The sequence below is a fragment of the Protobothrops mucrosquamatus genome, unplaced genomic scaffold (assembly GCF_001527695.2).
Source record: "Protobothrops mucrosquamatus isolate PMUCROS unplaced genomic scaffold, P.Mucros_1.0 scaffold3231, whole genome shotgun sequence".
NCBI lineage: Eukaryota > Metazoa > Chordata > Lepidosauria > Squamata > Viperidae > Protobothrops > Protobothrops mucrosquamatus.
In genome coordinates this window covers 68090-84007 of record NW_015389228.1, presented here as the reverse complement: position 1 = coordinate 84007, position 15918 = coordinate 68090, and the positions used below count along the sequence as shown (strand labels likewise).

Below are 15918 nucleotides of genomic sequence, written 5' to 3'. Positions count from 1 at the left end.
GGGCTTTCATGGCTAAGGTGGGACTTGAACTCACGGTTTCCCACTTTCTAGCCTAGTGCATTCTGAGAAAAAGGGGAACATATAAAAACACAATATCAATGACTTTGCTATTTTCAAGAGTATGGGCAATAGTTAGAAACAAGAAATATACAGGATCTTGAGAATGACTGCACCTACTTAGAAAGCACAGAAATCTGATTGTTGTTGTTAGTTGCGAAGTCGTGTTCGACCCATCGCGACCCCATGGACAACATTCCTCCAGGCCTTCCTGTCCTCTGCCATCTTCTGGAGCCCATTTAAGTTCATGCTTACTGCTTCAGTGACTCCATCCAGCCATCTCATTCTCTGTCGTCCCCTTCTTCTATTGCCCTCAATCTTTCCCAGCATTAGGCTCTTCTCCAATGAGTCCTTCTTTCTCATTAGGTGGCCAAAGTATTTGAGTTTCAACTTCAGGATCTGGCCTTCTAAAGAGCAGTCAGGGTTGATCTCCTCTAGGACTGACCGGTTTGATTGCCTTGCAGTCCAGGGGACTCGCAGGAGTCTTCTCCAGCACCATAATTCAAAGGCCTCAATTCTTTTGCACTCAGCCTTTCTTATGGTCCAACTTTCACTGGAAAAGAAAGGGAATGTGAAAGACAGATTTGGCTGATTTGAACTAAACTCCAGAATGATTTTCTTGTTGCAGTTCCTATTTGTAGTTCATAAAGTCGAATTCTGTTTGTTCCAAGGCATGTCCCACTAACTTCAATTGGAGTAAATCCCAGCTTAATGCATCTAGCTCTAATATATGCCCATACATTAAGGCTTAGGCTAGATGCTATCAGATATATTACACTATTATTATTGGCATATGATTATATGTGTGGCTTTTCATTATACTGCCCCATCATTTTAAATCCAGGTTATCAAATGGCTGTCACAGGCCTAAATCTAAACCCAGAGGAGTCTCTGCTCCATTTATTAATGTGTTAATGAAGTGTGAGGAAGATACCATATCTGTCATCTCAGAATTGCCTGGAGCAGTTTGAAATTCTAGTCCATTAACTCTCATTCACTTCCAAAGGAGATCCTCTGAGACTGAGGATGGTTGAATGTTATGCTAAACTTACAACTCATGTAAGCACAAAGTAAAAACCTACTACTGTCTGCTGAATAGAGGATATCATATAAATGTTGTCTTCCTCTGTGTTCAGTTCCAGAAGCAGCTCCTTCAAATGTAATTGTTCAAGTCATCAATAGCAGTCTGGCGAAAGTCATCTGGTCCACAATTCCAAAAGATCGGGTCCGTGGACACCTTAGAGGATATAAGGTGGATGTTGTTCTCCCTGTGCTTTCCCACAGTTTACCTTGACCCCTTGAATTATCAATATGCTTTTGTAGAATGCTTGGGTTTGAACATCAGTTTAAACAGATCAGTAAAAGAACTAGATGATGCATTTCTACAAAATGCAAGCCTATTTATCTAATTTTAACCTTTGGCTAGGTTATGCATGTAATGAGTTTGTGTGTGTGTCTCTATGCATGCATGTTGGTGATTAAGTGGTGTGAATGCTGTCAAAGAGTCACATCTGCTCTCTGCAAATATCCCTTCTGCAGATCAACTGGTGGAAAATCCGAAACCGTCTGGATGAAAAAAATCACCACCCAGAGAAACACTCCTTGACATTTAAAGCAGACCGAAATGATGGAATGATTCCTGGTTTAGAGCCTTTTAGTATTTACCACTTAACCGTCTTGGCTTTTAATTCCAAAGGAAATGGACCTGAAAGCATTGCATATGAATTCCGAACCCCAGAGGGAGGTAAAGCTGGAAAAAGGGAGGGGGGGAATAAAAAGGAAAGAATGGCCAACTTTTGTAACTGCATTTTCCCCTTTGCAACTGACCTGGTTGTGCGTCACTGTCTCCTTATCTGGGCATTCTCATAGTTGGAGATATCCAAGTAATATCTGACTTTTAAAAGGGAGTTTTTATTGTTGGTCACTGCAATTATATATTCATTATACATACTAGAGTTATTATTGTGCTTGATAAAAGTGTATTGTTTATTATTCTTCCTTGGAATTTTCTAAGAACCTAATGGATTCATATCAGTTAGAAATTAGATAAGATCTCCAATGAGTTACAAAAACTGTCAATGGAGTCAAACGTTCACTGTTATGAAGGAAGGCCCCCCCCCCTCCGCAGATTAAAATATTCTTTATTTTTAATATTAAAAAGGTGGGATAGAATATTTGTCCTAAAGGAGAAATGGAGAAATAATCTTAACAATGGCAGAAAGCAGCCCCAGTCTTCTTGCTATAAGAAAAAGCCCTCAAGCAAAAAGGCCAGTTATTAGAAGATTTTGAATGGATATTCAGAAAAACTGAGCCAATCTATTCATAAACAAAACACCTTCAGCTCTCACAGCTGATGGGATTAAGAATTTACATTCCCCCACCCAAATTCTAAGGATAGGACATAACCTTTAGGACATAATAGGATTAACCTACCACCATTGACACAAGGCTCACTACATTGCACAACCCCCTGGAGCAATTAAAAGGTATAAAAATCCACCCACTCGCAACTCTATTTTGTTAGCTGTCCCCAGAACTGCATGCCATTGCTGGTTCTGCTCATCAATATACAAGAACCTTGTTTCCTAAGCAGCCTCCATGTTATTTTCAGCATCTTACTCTCGGCTTGGAACTGGAGCTGATTTTTCTTTCAACAGTTAGAAGTAGAGAGGTACTACTGAAAGCATATGCCATGATTTCTTGCAAATTTCTTAATATCTTTAATACAACACACATTCCTTCTCAAGTGCAGATTGAAGAGCCCATAAACCCATGCTGACTAATGGCAGGAGACAGGAAGAATGACTAACTTGATTTCAAATAGAAGAAGAATTGGGGAAAAAGAAAGTACAAATCTCTCATGTTTTCTCCATTTCTTAGATTTCCCCAAAACTATATACATTCTATAAAAATGGTGAATGAAATCATCTGATAAAATAGTATTTATCTTTCCGAAGCTGAATACTTAGCTAACTTTCAAACAGAAGGTAGTATATTTAAAATATTCCAAGCTAGTTCAATTCAAATTTTAAGAACCCGAAAAACGTCATATTCATTTTACTTAACCAATAAGATATATTTTGAAAAGTTGCCTGCATTTTCAATAATATGTAGGGATGAAATGAGTGACTAATATTTACTTGCTTTGTTTTTATATTATCTTATTTTATTCTATATCTGGATACATTTCCTATATGGATAAAGTTTATAAGAACAAATGAATAAAAGTGTATTCATGATCAATTTTTTACATATGTATTTTACAGTCCCAGAAAAACCACACTTTCTAAAAATACTAAATTTTGATAAAGACTCAGTAACATTGTCATGGGGACCACCGAAGAAACCTAATGGATTCATTACTGGATACACATTGCAATACCAAATGAGTAAGTATACAAATATTCTACTTTCAGTTTAAGATTTAAAAAAACATTTATTTAAGGCAGATCATTCTTAACTGAGGTTGAAATATGAGGGAAATGGTTTCCTCCCTTATTTTTTCAACAGGAAAACCCTTTCTTAGCTATTTTTCTTTTTTTAAAAAAATACAGAACCCTATATTTTAAATTTTAATTGGGCAGAGTCACAGCAGAGACATTAAGGGGTCCTAACATTCCTGCTGTAAATCTTTATTAAAGATTATCAGACTGACTGTTTGAAGTCCTGAGTTGAAAATATATGTTTTAGCCTCGTATAGCTAGGTGTATTTTTACCTTCTTTTATACTGCATTAAAATTATCTTACTGTATCATCTTTATAGGGTTAATTTTATTAGTCACAAGGAATTTGTCTTTTTCTTCCAAATCCACATTTGACTAATAACAAAGGAAGATGCAAGCAGATAGTTAACAGTGTGAGTTGAGGGAAGAATGATAGAATATAGAGTTAAGTGTACTAAGTATGCTTAGTATATAAGCCATATTCTAAAGCATGTGTTGCGGTACCTTCCAAGAGTTCCCAAAATTACATAATCTCACTAGTAATGCTAGAACATTGACTGAAAAATCAAATTAATCTGTTTTTTTAATGGAATATAGTTGCACCTCCATGACTGAAAAAAAAAATGCATAGATATGCAAATCAGGCAAACACATATTTGATGTGTTTTCCTTTCGTATTTGGTGGTGGAAGTCTATTGAATATAAATTAAAATACAAACAAACTGTGGAGGAACTGGGTAGATCATGGCCTTGGATTCTGATTACCTATTATTTTAGGCAAATATTCCAAGTTCAGTTGTAGAATTGGTTGCTATGAAATGATCAGCAAATAAATAAATAAATAAATAAAATGTTCAAAGATCTGTATCATGATTTTTAATATTTTACATGTAAATTTTACTTAGATTCAAGTTCTGCTTACAGCAAAATTTTCACTAGATATTTTGTTTCATAGTAATTAAACTGTATAACACAATGTGTTATACACGCACACACATATCATATATATACTTATATTATATTATATTATATTATATTATATTATATTATATTATTATATTATATTATATTATATTATATTATATTATATTATATTATATTATATTATATTATTATATTATATTATATTATATTATATTATATTATATTATATTATATTATATTATATTATATTATATTATATTATATTATATTATATTATATTATATTATATTATTATATTATATTATATTATATTATATTATATTATATTATATTATTATATTAACAATTAAAATGTTTTATGTTGTACATTGGTGAAATATAAAGTTGGCATACGAGGTACATTTTTAACAAATAAACTGATTTCTAATGTTGATGTCTGACTAAACAGTATCTGCTCATTCTTTTGTTTTTCAGTTAATGAGACTGACAACATTGGGCCTTTGCATGAAATCAGTATTACCAATTCATCATCATTAAGCTTCCGATTGTCTAACTTAAGCCTCAGCACAAAATATAAGTTCTATGCAAGGGCCTGTACAGTGCAAGGATGTGGAAAACCTATCACAGAGGAAGGAATAACAGTAAACCAAGGCAGTAAGTTAAAAGCAAGGTTGAATGTCTACAAATCTAATCTTAATCGTAACATCTGGGTATTGAACCAAAGGGAAAATTAATCAGGAGGAAAGGGAACAGTGCTTATCATTAAAAGGCTGATACTTAAGGCTTCAGAAGGTTGCATATCATTATCTACTAAAACTATTCCTCAATCAACCATTTTGTATTTTTCTTTTCTCCGAATATACTGTATATTTGCAAAATGGTTTCCTATGATAATGTTGTGAAGACATGGATTTATTTTGACTTGCACACTTGTTAATGTAAGTAGTTCAATACCATGAATATTAGGTTGTGCAAAGCTTAAAAGCCGTGTTTCATTTCAACAAAATGACAAATGAAACACTCCTCAAAGATCCTTCATGCAATAATGATCTTGTCACTTACATAAGATCTCAGAGAAGCATCCTGTTGTTTCACTATAACTGTGGCATCTTACTACTAAAGTCCAGGTAAGCACCTATATTGCTTCACTGCTTTCTGTTTCAGAGCTACTCTTATATTTTCTCCACGTTAAAGGAGAAGGCTGACAATAGTCTTTTTCAGCAAATGCTACAGGAGAGGTCTGAAAGAGCTTTCTCTTGAAGAGTTAGCCACGGAGCTTCCAAGGCTGAGAAGTTCTGGTCGGACTTGAATTTTCTGGAAACTGCAGACAATTGCATACCAAGGATTTTCCAGAATGGGTGGCTCCAGTGCAGGCTGCAGGAAGTCCCATGGTACATGCTGAAGTTGGCCCACTCAAAATTCCCCCAGCACTCGTGGGAATCCTTCAGTTGATCACTTCTACAGTGGGCTACAAGGTGTCCTCTATAGTCCTCTGTCAACCACTTGAGAACAGTCAGTGGCTCAGAGAAGCTCTTTTGGTGGCCCTCGGTTATGCCAAATGTTTGTTAGGTGATGAGCAATTGAGGGAAACTAGCAGCATCATGGCACTTTCTTTCTTCCAACCATAGATAGCAGAAAAGAAAATCCAGCAGTGTGGAAAAGCTCCTTTGATTCAGGAAGTTTGATTCAGGAAATTAGATTACATAGGTCATCTCCACAATTCAGATCCCTTCTTTAAGCAAATCTCTGTAACTTTATGCAATCTTACTGAGCCAAAGAATCTTGGTTATAAAGGAGAAAATGATACCACATAGGTCTATTGTTGTAATAATCAAAAATAAAATTATATTTAATTTGACAATATTTGCTGCAACAGAGCATCACTTTTAATATACAAATGGAAGCCCATATTTAATTGCAACTCTTTAAACTATAACATTCTGGGGTTCACTAGATGAACCATTTAATTTCCAATTAAAGCCCCATTAGCACAATTGCATCCATCATTCAGCTGAAATACGATCAGATGGATGACTTACAACTCTGTCTCTATAGCTGTAGAACCAACTAGATATTAATTGGTAAAATTAAGTGAGATTGGCATACCAATTTGCCAGACAGAATGAGCTAAATAGAAAATGCCCAAGCTCATCAGTGTGAATAACATACAATAACAGTGTTGACAGGGAACAGTCAAATATTTTCTTGCACTTAATAGGTTATCTTATTAGAATGGGGTGCATACATTCCATTTAAATCAGAAACTGGGACTATGGAAGACCCACCAACATTGCTTTAGAGAAGGAAGAATGCCTTTGAAGTTCTATTGAAAAACACTTTTTTTCCCCTTGTGGAAGATATACGTAGTTGAATCTTTCAAGCAGAAACGGAATATCAATATTAGCACATCATAACAATGGTTGCTTTTTGGTTTGGCTGATTTGACTGGACTATGATTTGTTTAATCTGTCTTCAGACATTTGAGCCAGGCAGGGAAGTCTTCAAATATCAGATGGATGGATGGATAGATGGATGGATAGTAGATAGTATATAGATGATAGATTTCCATTTGTTGTATTAAGTTGTTACTCAAAACATTTTGTAATAAAGATGAATCTTAACTGATGTACCTTGGGGAAATAGTAAAATTGTTCTTTTTTGGATTACTTTGTCTCCGAAGTATCATTCATATTTGTAAGGCTCCAAACTCAAGAGAAATCTGGATTTACAATTTGGTATTTAATGTTTATATCAGTTCTTTGATATAAAAGAAAAATGAAAAAAAAGCTGATGACCTGTTGATTTTATTCTTAGTTCTTACTTTCTGGATATTAAAAATAAAAATTAACCCAACTGCTTGTGGATTTCTTAAGCTAATAATTGTACTTCAGTGACCTTTAATATATTCCCTAAAATATTTTGCTACTAATGTATTATGTATCTTCCTTTACTTCTTAAAGTTCTTCATTTTTTTATCTTTTCAAACTACTCTTGCATACTGCAATGTATACATAGACACATTATTTATCTTCTCCAGGTAAGAAATATAACTCTAAAATGAAGTCCCAGGCTATCCTTAGTGGATTTATAAATTAATCAAATCTTTGCAGAGATCTTACAGAGGGAAATATGTCTGAATATTAATGTGAATTTTCTATAAAAACCCAAAACCTGTATCAAAATCTCCTTATCCTGCAGTTAATATTAATTGGATATCTGTGGTGCAGCAGACTCATTTCTATTTTATTAAGTCTTTAAACAGCCTTATGATATCCTTTTATTTTCTTTTTCTTTGACTTCATTATGACTTTAGTAAAAGTGAGCCAGGGAAAGCTTTTTTGGGAGACATTTTGAATCAAGCACTTCACTGAACTGATGGATGATAGATAGATAGTTGGGTAGATGGACAGACATAGATGATGATGGATAGATGGATGGATGGATGGATGGATGGATGGATAGATAGATAGATAGATAGATAGATAGATAGATAGATAGATAGATAGATAGATAGATAGATAGATAGATAGATAGATAGATTCTCCTCCAAACCTGCAAAAAAGGTTTGCTGGAGTATAGCAGCATAAATATTAAGATTAAAGCAACAAGATTATGCATAGAGAAGTATTCACATACACAAACACATCCCAAGGCATCTCAATATTTGTTTCTTGAAAATTCAACATCAGCAAGACAAAAAAATAAACATGTACAAAATGTACATGCCTTATTAAAGCTCAGCAAACGATCCATAATCAAAATACTTTTTGCAAACTAATTATAAGAGCATGCAGATAATATCTTGCAACATCATGCCAATAGTCTTTAGATTTTCATACATTAGTTAAACAATTTTTAGATTTGCAGATCTTTAGCAAAGCTTTTTTTTTAAAAAAAGAAAAAGAAATAGCAATAACTAGCAGGTATGCAGATGTGAGATATCTTCTACAGATAGTCCTTGACCTATGTTCATTCATTCATGAAATTACAATAACGCTGAACAAATACCCTTGGAGATCCAGGCATCCTAGCACCCCATGATCATGTGATCATGATCTGGGTGTTTGGAACCAGTTCGCATTTAAAAACCAGTTGCAGTGATCTGAGGCCATGTGATCTCCATTTGCAACCTTCCCTCCTGGTTTCCCAGAAAGTCAATTAGGAAGCCAGCAAGGAAAGTCACAAGTCACTGGGGTATGTCCTTCTGTGTTTGTGCCACACCAGTCACTCAAATCCTGACCATCACTGTGACTCAGTCACACCCTTGCACCTGTCCCTAATCTACACTGCACCTTCTTGAAGTGTTATTGCAACCTTATGCATCCTCTCTGACCATCCTTTGTACCCTCATGCAACCCCAGGACCTACTGGGCACCCCCTCACCCACCTAGCAGCAACAACTCATCCCCAACTGCCATCATTGTTGAAGACTAGCAGTATCTCATTGCTCTTCCCAGTTTCCTTCATCTCAACATCAACCCATCAACATCAGTAGAGTCTCTGCTATAATGGCTAAGCTAGAAAAGATCTCAAAAGATTAAAAGTAACTCAATCATAAAAAGACCACAGTTGTTCAATCTTAGTGCTTAGGCCAGTAAGAAAAATTTGAAATAGCAATCTTCTAAATATGTAGCTTTTATTTTAAGACTGAAACAAAATAGTCCATTTTGCCTTGACCGTGATACTACGACATCTTGAATTACAGAAAAGAGTCAAAATGTTTCAAGGTCACAATGCTTTGAACATCTGAAAGGAATGTTATCTCAGAAACAATATTATTGGCAATGTCTGTTGAAATTTGATGTCTAAAGCAATTGATGGAGCATGCTTAATTTCCAGTTACTTCAGCAGCTGAAATATGCCTGACAAAGTGGTTTCAGAACTAGAGGGAGCCTCCTGTTCCTTTCAGTTTGTAATCCTGTGTATCTGACAGCTTTAAATAGTTTGGATTATTTGAAATGACAGAAATTGACATAATACATTTTCCCCTTGTTACCTTTCAGAAAACATTTATGTTAAGTGTACTACTTTGTGCATTTAGGGGGGAAAATAAACTTGTAATGACCTGTGATTAGAAAATGTAGTTTCGGCTTCATGGAATTAATTTAGCAATATCAATTCTGCAAGATAGTTTTAATTATGTTAAACCCTTCTCATCAAATGTTGGTTTAATGCAGCAATCAATGTACTGTATTCCTTTAATTCTCTCTGGCACTATTATAATTAAAGTACAGGCTGTAATTGATAAATAATTGTTTTGGAAAACCTTGTAATATTCTGATGTTTTGTCTGTATCCAACCATTTTTAATCTTTTCTCTTTTTTCCCTTTCAGTTATCTTCTGAGTGTTAATCTCTTGAAGCTACTATTTGCTTGCTTGCTTATTCCAGAACTAATAATCATAGCTTCTGTATCGCACATGCAAATTATCTAAGAGTTTGCAAGCTCCACTATATCTGTGAACTAATAACTATCTGTTCTAATAGATACATTGTACTTCAGGTTGTAATATTAGATAGACTGAGCAAATAAAGCAAAATAAATAATTCCTTAAAAAAAGAATACTTAAAATATTTAGGAAATCTTATTTAATGAAGATTAAAAAGTTAAATAATATGCAGGTTTCTTTTCTAGGATGTAAATATTCATCTTTTCTGTTTCCTCTTAAAAATTATACAGTACTGTCCCAATATAATATAATATAAAATAGATTAAAAGCATCGAAAGAATAAAATTACATCCTCACTTTTCATTTGATTCATGAAACAGAGGTAAAATAATTAATTAGTGAGGGAACCGCTACTCTGTTAGAGCAGAAACCAGAAAGTGCCTTATGAAAGTGCCTTTAAAAATTAACAAATGTATTATGACATAAATCCAGTGCTTCTTGGATTGATGGCTGTGTTCCACCTTTGAATGGTGTATCAGAATCAGACAGCAGGAGATATAACCAAGGCAAAAAAGTAGGCAAGGTTAAGAGAGAAACTGAATTTGATTTAATTTACAGTGCATTAGAATCTAATTTGTATTAAATCAATTTAAATAAAATAATGTATCATGCATTTTCCTTTTCCTCCATATTAATGAGAGAATCTGATGGCAACTTTTTGAAGGGCTCTTGGCCACGCCCAAGCTGAAATGTAGTACTGAAACTTCAGTTATCAGGTACTCCGATAAAGGAGAATATTTGATATGAGGGTTGACATGAGAGGCTCTTGGTGCTCTCTGAGCTTGCTTGTTTTCTTGGAGATGTTTCATTACTCAAACTAGGTAGCATCAAGCATTGATGATGTTACCCAGTTTGGGTAATGAAACATCTCCAAGAAAACAAACAAGCTCAGAGAGCACCAAGGACCCCTCTGTTATGTACTCTGCTATAAAACCTCACCTTAAGAACTCCACAAGACACTTGTTTTTTTCCCCAATAATAATTTTATTAGAGGGATTTCTGACTCATTATTTGGATACTAGAGAATTTTAGTTCAGTTTACTAAGATGAACCAAACCTTATAACTTTTAAAATTTCATTTTAATTAGTTATATTAATTAATATTTCACTGAAGCACTATCCTATAATTATGTTAATTTGACTTCTTTAATGTAAAATATTTTATCATACTCAACTATAGATTGGATTTTGGTGTAATTCTATATCAACCATTTGATTTGTTTGCAACCAAGTTGAAACAATTTAGGTAGCTGAGTTTTTAAAGGGGAAAAATGCATATTTTAGCATTTATTTATTAGCTAGAATATAAGTTTAAATGTAACTGTTTTATTGAAATTCTGTGCAACATTAATTTTGCCATTTATTTATATAAACATAATATATTTGGATATTTAAATATGTTCAATAAATCAATGAATATTATTAGAATAAGCTATTTTTCTTGAATTCTTAGAAACTAGGCTAAATTATCCAGTAATTTAAATGACTAGCTTCTATTAAAATAAATACAATTTAGAACATACACTACATGAATAATAATGTGTCATATAGGATCATTACCCTAAATGATCCCTTGTAATAATTGCGAAATTCTCTAAGGATAAATGCTTCACCTATTAATATTAACTGGTACTGATTCTGTAATTTTATATCCTGAGGCCCTCACCCAATTCACCTATTTGACTTGACTCTGTGCATTCCATAGGTAAAGCTGTCGGGAAGATTACTGAAGTTAAGCCCAGCCCAAAGAGTCAGCCTGTTGAGGCACTTGATCCCGGAACTGCAAACACAATACGACTAATGACTAAGAATTGGGTTGATAATAATAGCATTTCTGCAGATGTAATTGAGACCAGGGGGAGAGGTGAGAAATTCTTAAGGCCTCTAAGATGACCGTGATTCTCACAAAAACAAAACTTTAGCCACTGCATATTAGTATTATAGGCTGTATAATTGTAACATGAAACAGTTATATATTCAGAACTCACTGCATCTATTATAATTGGATTTTAATTGTTGATTTGAACAAAAGAAAAAAGTAGTTTCCCAGTTTCATAATCCTCAAACACCATAATTTCCAGAAGTATGTATTGCTGGGGCCAAATCTGGTACAGGAAATGTAGACTTCTCTTAATATTTTGAATGTTAAACTGAGAATTGCAAATTATCTTTGCGATAAATGTTAGTATGAATGTAATCAGTCCCATTCCACCACAAGTTTTTTCTGGTTTACCTTTAGTAGCAAGTTTTCGTTAATAATTCCAAATCTATGTAGGAAGAAAAAATAAAAAGTAATTAGGACTACCATGCCTGGACTGCAAAATGTAACAAAACCACGGGATGGCAGCAAAGAGTTAATTTTCTGTATAATTTTCTGCAGTCTGAAGTCTTATTTAGATTTTTGCAATTCAGGTGTGATAACTCTTAGATTAAATTGGCATAAAGTTGTTCCAGCATTTTACTGTGGAAAACAGAAAACCTCTGTTTGCGTACCAGGAATATGTTGCAGAGACACGTGTGTTCTCAGTTTCTGCAAGTGCTATTGGCCAAAATTAAAATTTTGTAGAACATTAAAATAATATAAGGAGGGAAAATATTTCTCCCAATACCATTCTGGAGTGAAAGATAGATATCAGACAATATGTCAGATTTCTGAATGGGTCTTCAATCTTCTCCAAAGAGGCAGCTGTGGTCAGACATATTGAAAGCCTAGGTGTCAAGCATTATCCCGAATCAGTGGAAGATGCAGCTCACAGATCTGCCCTTTTTTTTTCTTTGTGCTTGACTAGTTCTTTATCGCAGACAGATCCCTTCTATTTCTGGGATTATGCTGCTGATATCCCTTTAGGACACATTAAGATTGCTCTTCAAAATTCCCCACTTCCTCTGCATTGGTAGGTCCTGTTAAGGGATTGCCTTTATTGCAAAATTTCCTGCAGAATTCGAGCCTGATAGGTGAGTCTGATACTGAGATATCTCTTCATTTTTGCTCTATAATCTAGATTTAAAATTCAGCTTCCAAGGCAAAATTGAAACCAGTTCAAAAGGGCCAGTTTGTATTACTTAGATATTCATTACCTTGCCAGTTCTTTTCTTCTTGCATTTTATATGCAGTAGGCTATGCATTTGCCTCTATTCTGTACACTTTTTTTAACCCTCTCTTTCTTACTATTGCATGACAAGCTGGTTTAAGTACTGTATTCCTGCTTGCTTAATTAAAATATGCAACAAAATGTTTCAAATCTTAATAATGTGTCTTGCAGACTTGATTTTAATATAAACATTTTATCCCCTTCCCCCAATGCAGACTGCTAGCCCCTGATAATCAGTTCTAAAATATTCTTTAAAATACAAAAAAAAATAATCTTATACCTCCATATGTATTTTTTTTCCATTCAAAGCTTACACTGGAATTTATAAACGAATCTCTACACAAGGTTGGTTTATAGGACTGATGGGTGCCATCGCTTTGCTTACCTTACTGTTGCTTACTATCTGCTTTGTTAAAAGGAACAGAGGAGGAAAATATTCAGGTGAGGAAAAATGTGTTCTCCAAATTGAATATACTTTTATAAGGATGTACAAGCCTTTTCCCAGGTTATCACAAGTCTTCTTGGGGATCGGAAAGTTACACAAACCCAACAATCCATAGCAACAAATGGTGCTCCACATGAAATAAAAAGCTGGTGCTCCACATGAAATAAAAAGCTGATAACAGATTGTTGGGAGCTTCTGGAAGTTGCCTGTTGCTATCCCTTAGGAAGATAAAAAGCTTCTTTGCATAGGGAAAATGCAGTGAGATAGCACGGAAACGACAAGTCTACCAATTCCGCTTTAAGTTATAATTGGCTGAAAGAAAATAGGATCCTTTCTAAAATAGAGCCGTACTTGGGAAAAAAATTGAAAAGTCTCCAGAAACACATGCACAACTCAGAAATTTCTATTTGATAATGTCAGCTAATTGCCTTAATAGCCTATAAAGTGATGCCTTCACCAGGGCATCTTTGAGAATAGCATTATATAAATGAACAAAAATGTACATCACATAGTCAGAACTTCTATTTTTGAAACATAAAGATCCAGTCAAGAAAGTTGACACTTTCTCTACCATTTAAAATCTAGGTTACATCTGTCTGTCTGTCTGTCTGTCTATCATCTATCTATCTATCTATCATCTATCTATCTATCATCTCTCTCTCTCTCTCTCTCTCTCTCTCTCTCTCTCTCTCTCTCTCTCTCTCTCTCTCTCTCTCTATCTATCTATCTATCTATCTATCTATCTATCTATCTATCTATCTATCATCTATCATCTATCTATCATCTATCTATCTATCTATCTATCTATCTATCTATCTATCTAATCTATCTATCTCTATCTATCTATCTATCTATCTATCTATCTATCTATCTATCTATCTATCTATCTATCTATCTATCTATCTATCTATCTTACTTATAGAATTCTAGTCCAACCCCCTGGCTAAGACAAGAGACTGTATTCTCATCCTGGATAAATGAATCTTTTTTTTTTTTTGCAAACCTCCTACAGGTTGCCTGTGCCTTCTTCAATCTCAGGTCCTCTACCAGAGGCCTTCCCAGTTGTAATAGTATTTGATTGATTATGGTATGGATTTCTAGCAGTTCCCAGCCATCTTATTTTGCAGTCTGGTCTTTCAATGTTGTATCAACTATATGATGGCTCAAGAGAATTACTCCTTCCCCAGGCTCACTGATTACTGGTTTCAAGGCCAAAACTGAGCTCCCTAAAGCCTCCAAAGGTGGAGCCGAGGCAAGGTTAGAGAAGAAGAGCCAAAGACCCAAAAAACATTAAGCCATTCCAATAGGAAGATTAAAAAATAGACATACTTCATCCTGAATTTTGGCTTTCTATAGGATTCCAACTTTTATTTAAAATTGTTGTCCGTATCACTGAACTTTATTTGTTAATTAATACTTACAAGGAAAAGTTGAAAGAGCTGAAAATAGTTTCAAGTAGGTATAAAGTAGTTCAAGAGAGAGAGGGAGTTTCTCAATTCACTCAGAATTAAGTGGAAGTTCTAAACTGCTGCTGTTCTTAATTCTTATTTTAAAAAGCATGATTCATATATACATGGTGTTATGTTTATTACACATTTCTTTAACATGCACTGTATTATTCTGAGAAGCGTGTACAGAATACCCATAAAGGTAGCCCATTAATACCTGAAGCAAAGAGAATCTGGAAAAGTTTACCCAAAGAGAAGCCTTGACACAATAGTGAAAGGCTAAGGCACTCACCATAGAATTTCATTTTTAGGCCAAAAATTAAAAATGCTACTCCTTCAATACAGGACTGTGCCTAAGAGCTCATTGTGTGGCTTGCCACAGATAAGGCAGTTGTAATATAAAACAGCAAATCACATTGGCTAATTTGCTCCCAAAACCTATATAATTTAGGAAACAGTGATTTAGCTTCATCTAAACTAAATTAATCAATTGCAACTCAACTAGAGGTATTAACAACATGATACTTCTGTGAATAATTCAGCACTGGCAACAAAGATGATAAGAAGCCTGGAGGCTCAAACATATGAAGAATGGTTGCAGGAACTTGGCTAGTCTAGTGAAGAGAAGGACCAGGGGAGACATGATAGCAGTGTTCCAATATTTGAGAGGCTGTCACAGAGAGGAGGCACTTGAAGGTCAGACAAGAAATAATGGATGGAAACTGATCAAGAAGAGATTCAACCTAGAAATAAGGAGAAACTTTCTGACAGGGAGAACAATTAACCAATGGAACAGATTGCCTTCAGAAGTTGTGGATTCTCCATTACTGGAGGCTTTCAAGAAGATACTGGATAGCCACTTATCAGAAATGGTATAGGGTCTCCTGCTTGAGCAGGAGGTTGGACAGATGACCTCCTACATCCCTTCCAACTCTGTTATTCAATTAGTACAAGGGCTTTAAAAGATGGTTGATATTATTGTTGTTGTTATCATCATCATCATCACCATCATGTGTTGTTACAGAGCCAGGAGACCACTGTGCTATTGCAGAATAGTAGTT

General features: G+C 34.5%; 1 protein-coding gene across 1 annotated transcript in view; it reads left to right on the top strand.

Moving 5' to 3' along the window:
• Positions 1 to 15918, top strand: part of CHL1 (cell adhesion molecule L1 like) — an 84002-nt gene that overhangs the window by 64881 nt on the left and 3203 nt on the right. Inside the window, exons 19-24 of the mRNA XM_015826678.1 lie at positions 1194 to 1309; positions 1597 to 1801; positions 3324 to 3446; positions 4899 to 5078; positions 11578 to 11736; positions 13274 to 13405. Of these exons, the coding sequence (XP_015682164.1) occupies positions 1194 to 1309; positions 1597 to 1801; positions 3324 to 3446; positions 4899 to 5078; positions 11578 to 11736; positions 13274 to 13405 (915 nt within the window). The remainder of the gene's footprint in view (positions 1 to 1193; positions 1310 to 1596; positions 1802 to 3323; positions 3447 to 4898; positions 5079 to 11577; positions 11737 to 13273; positions 13406 to 15918) is intronic.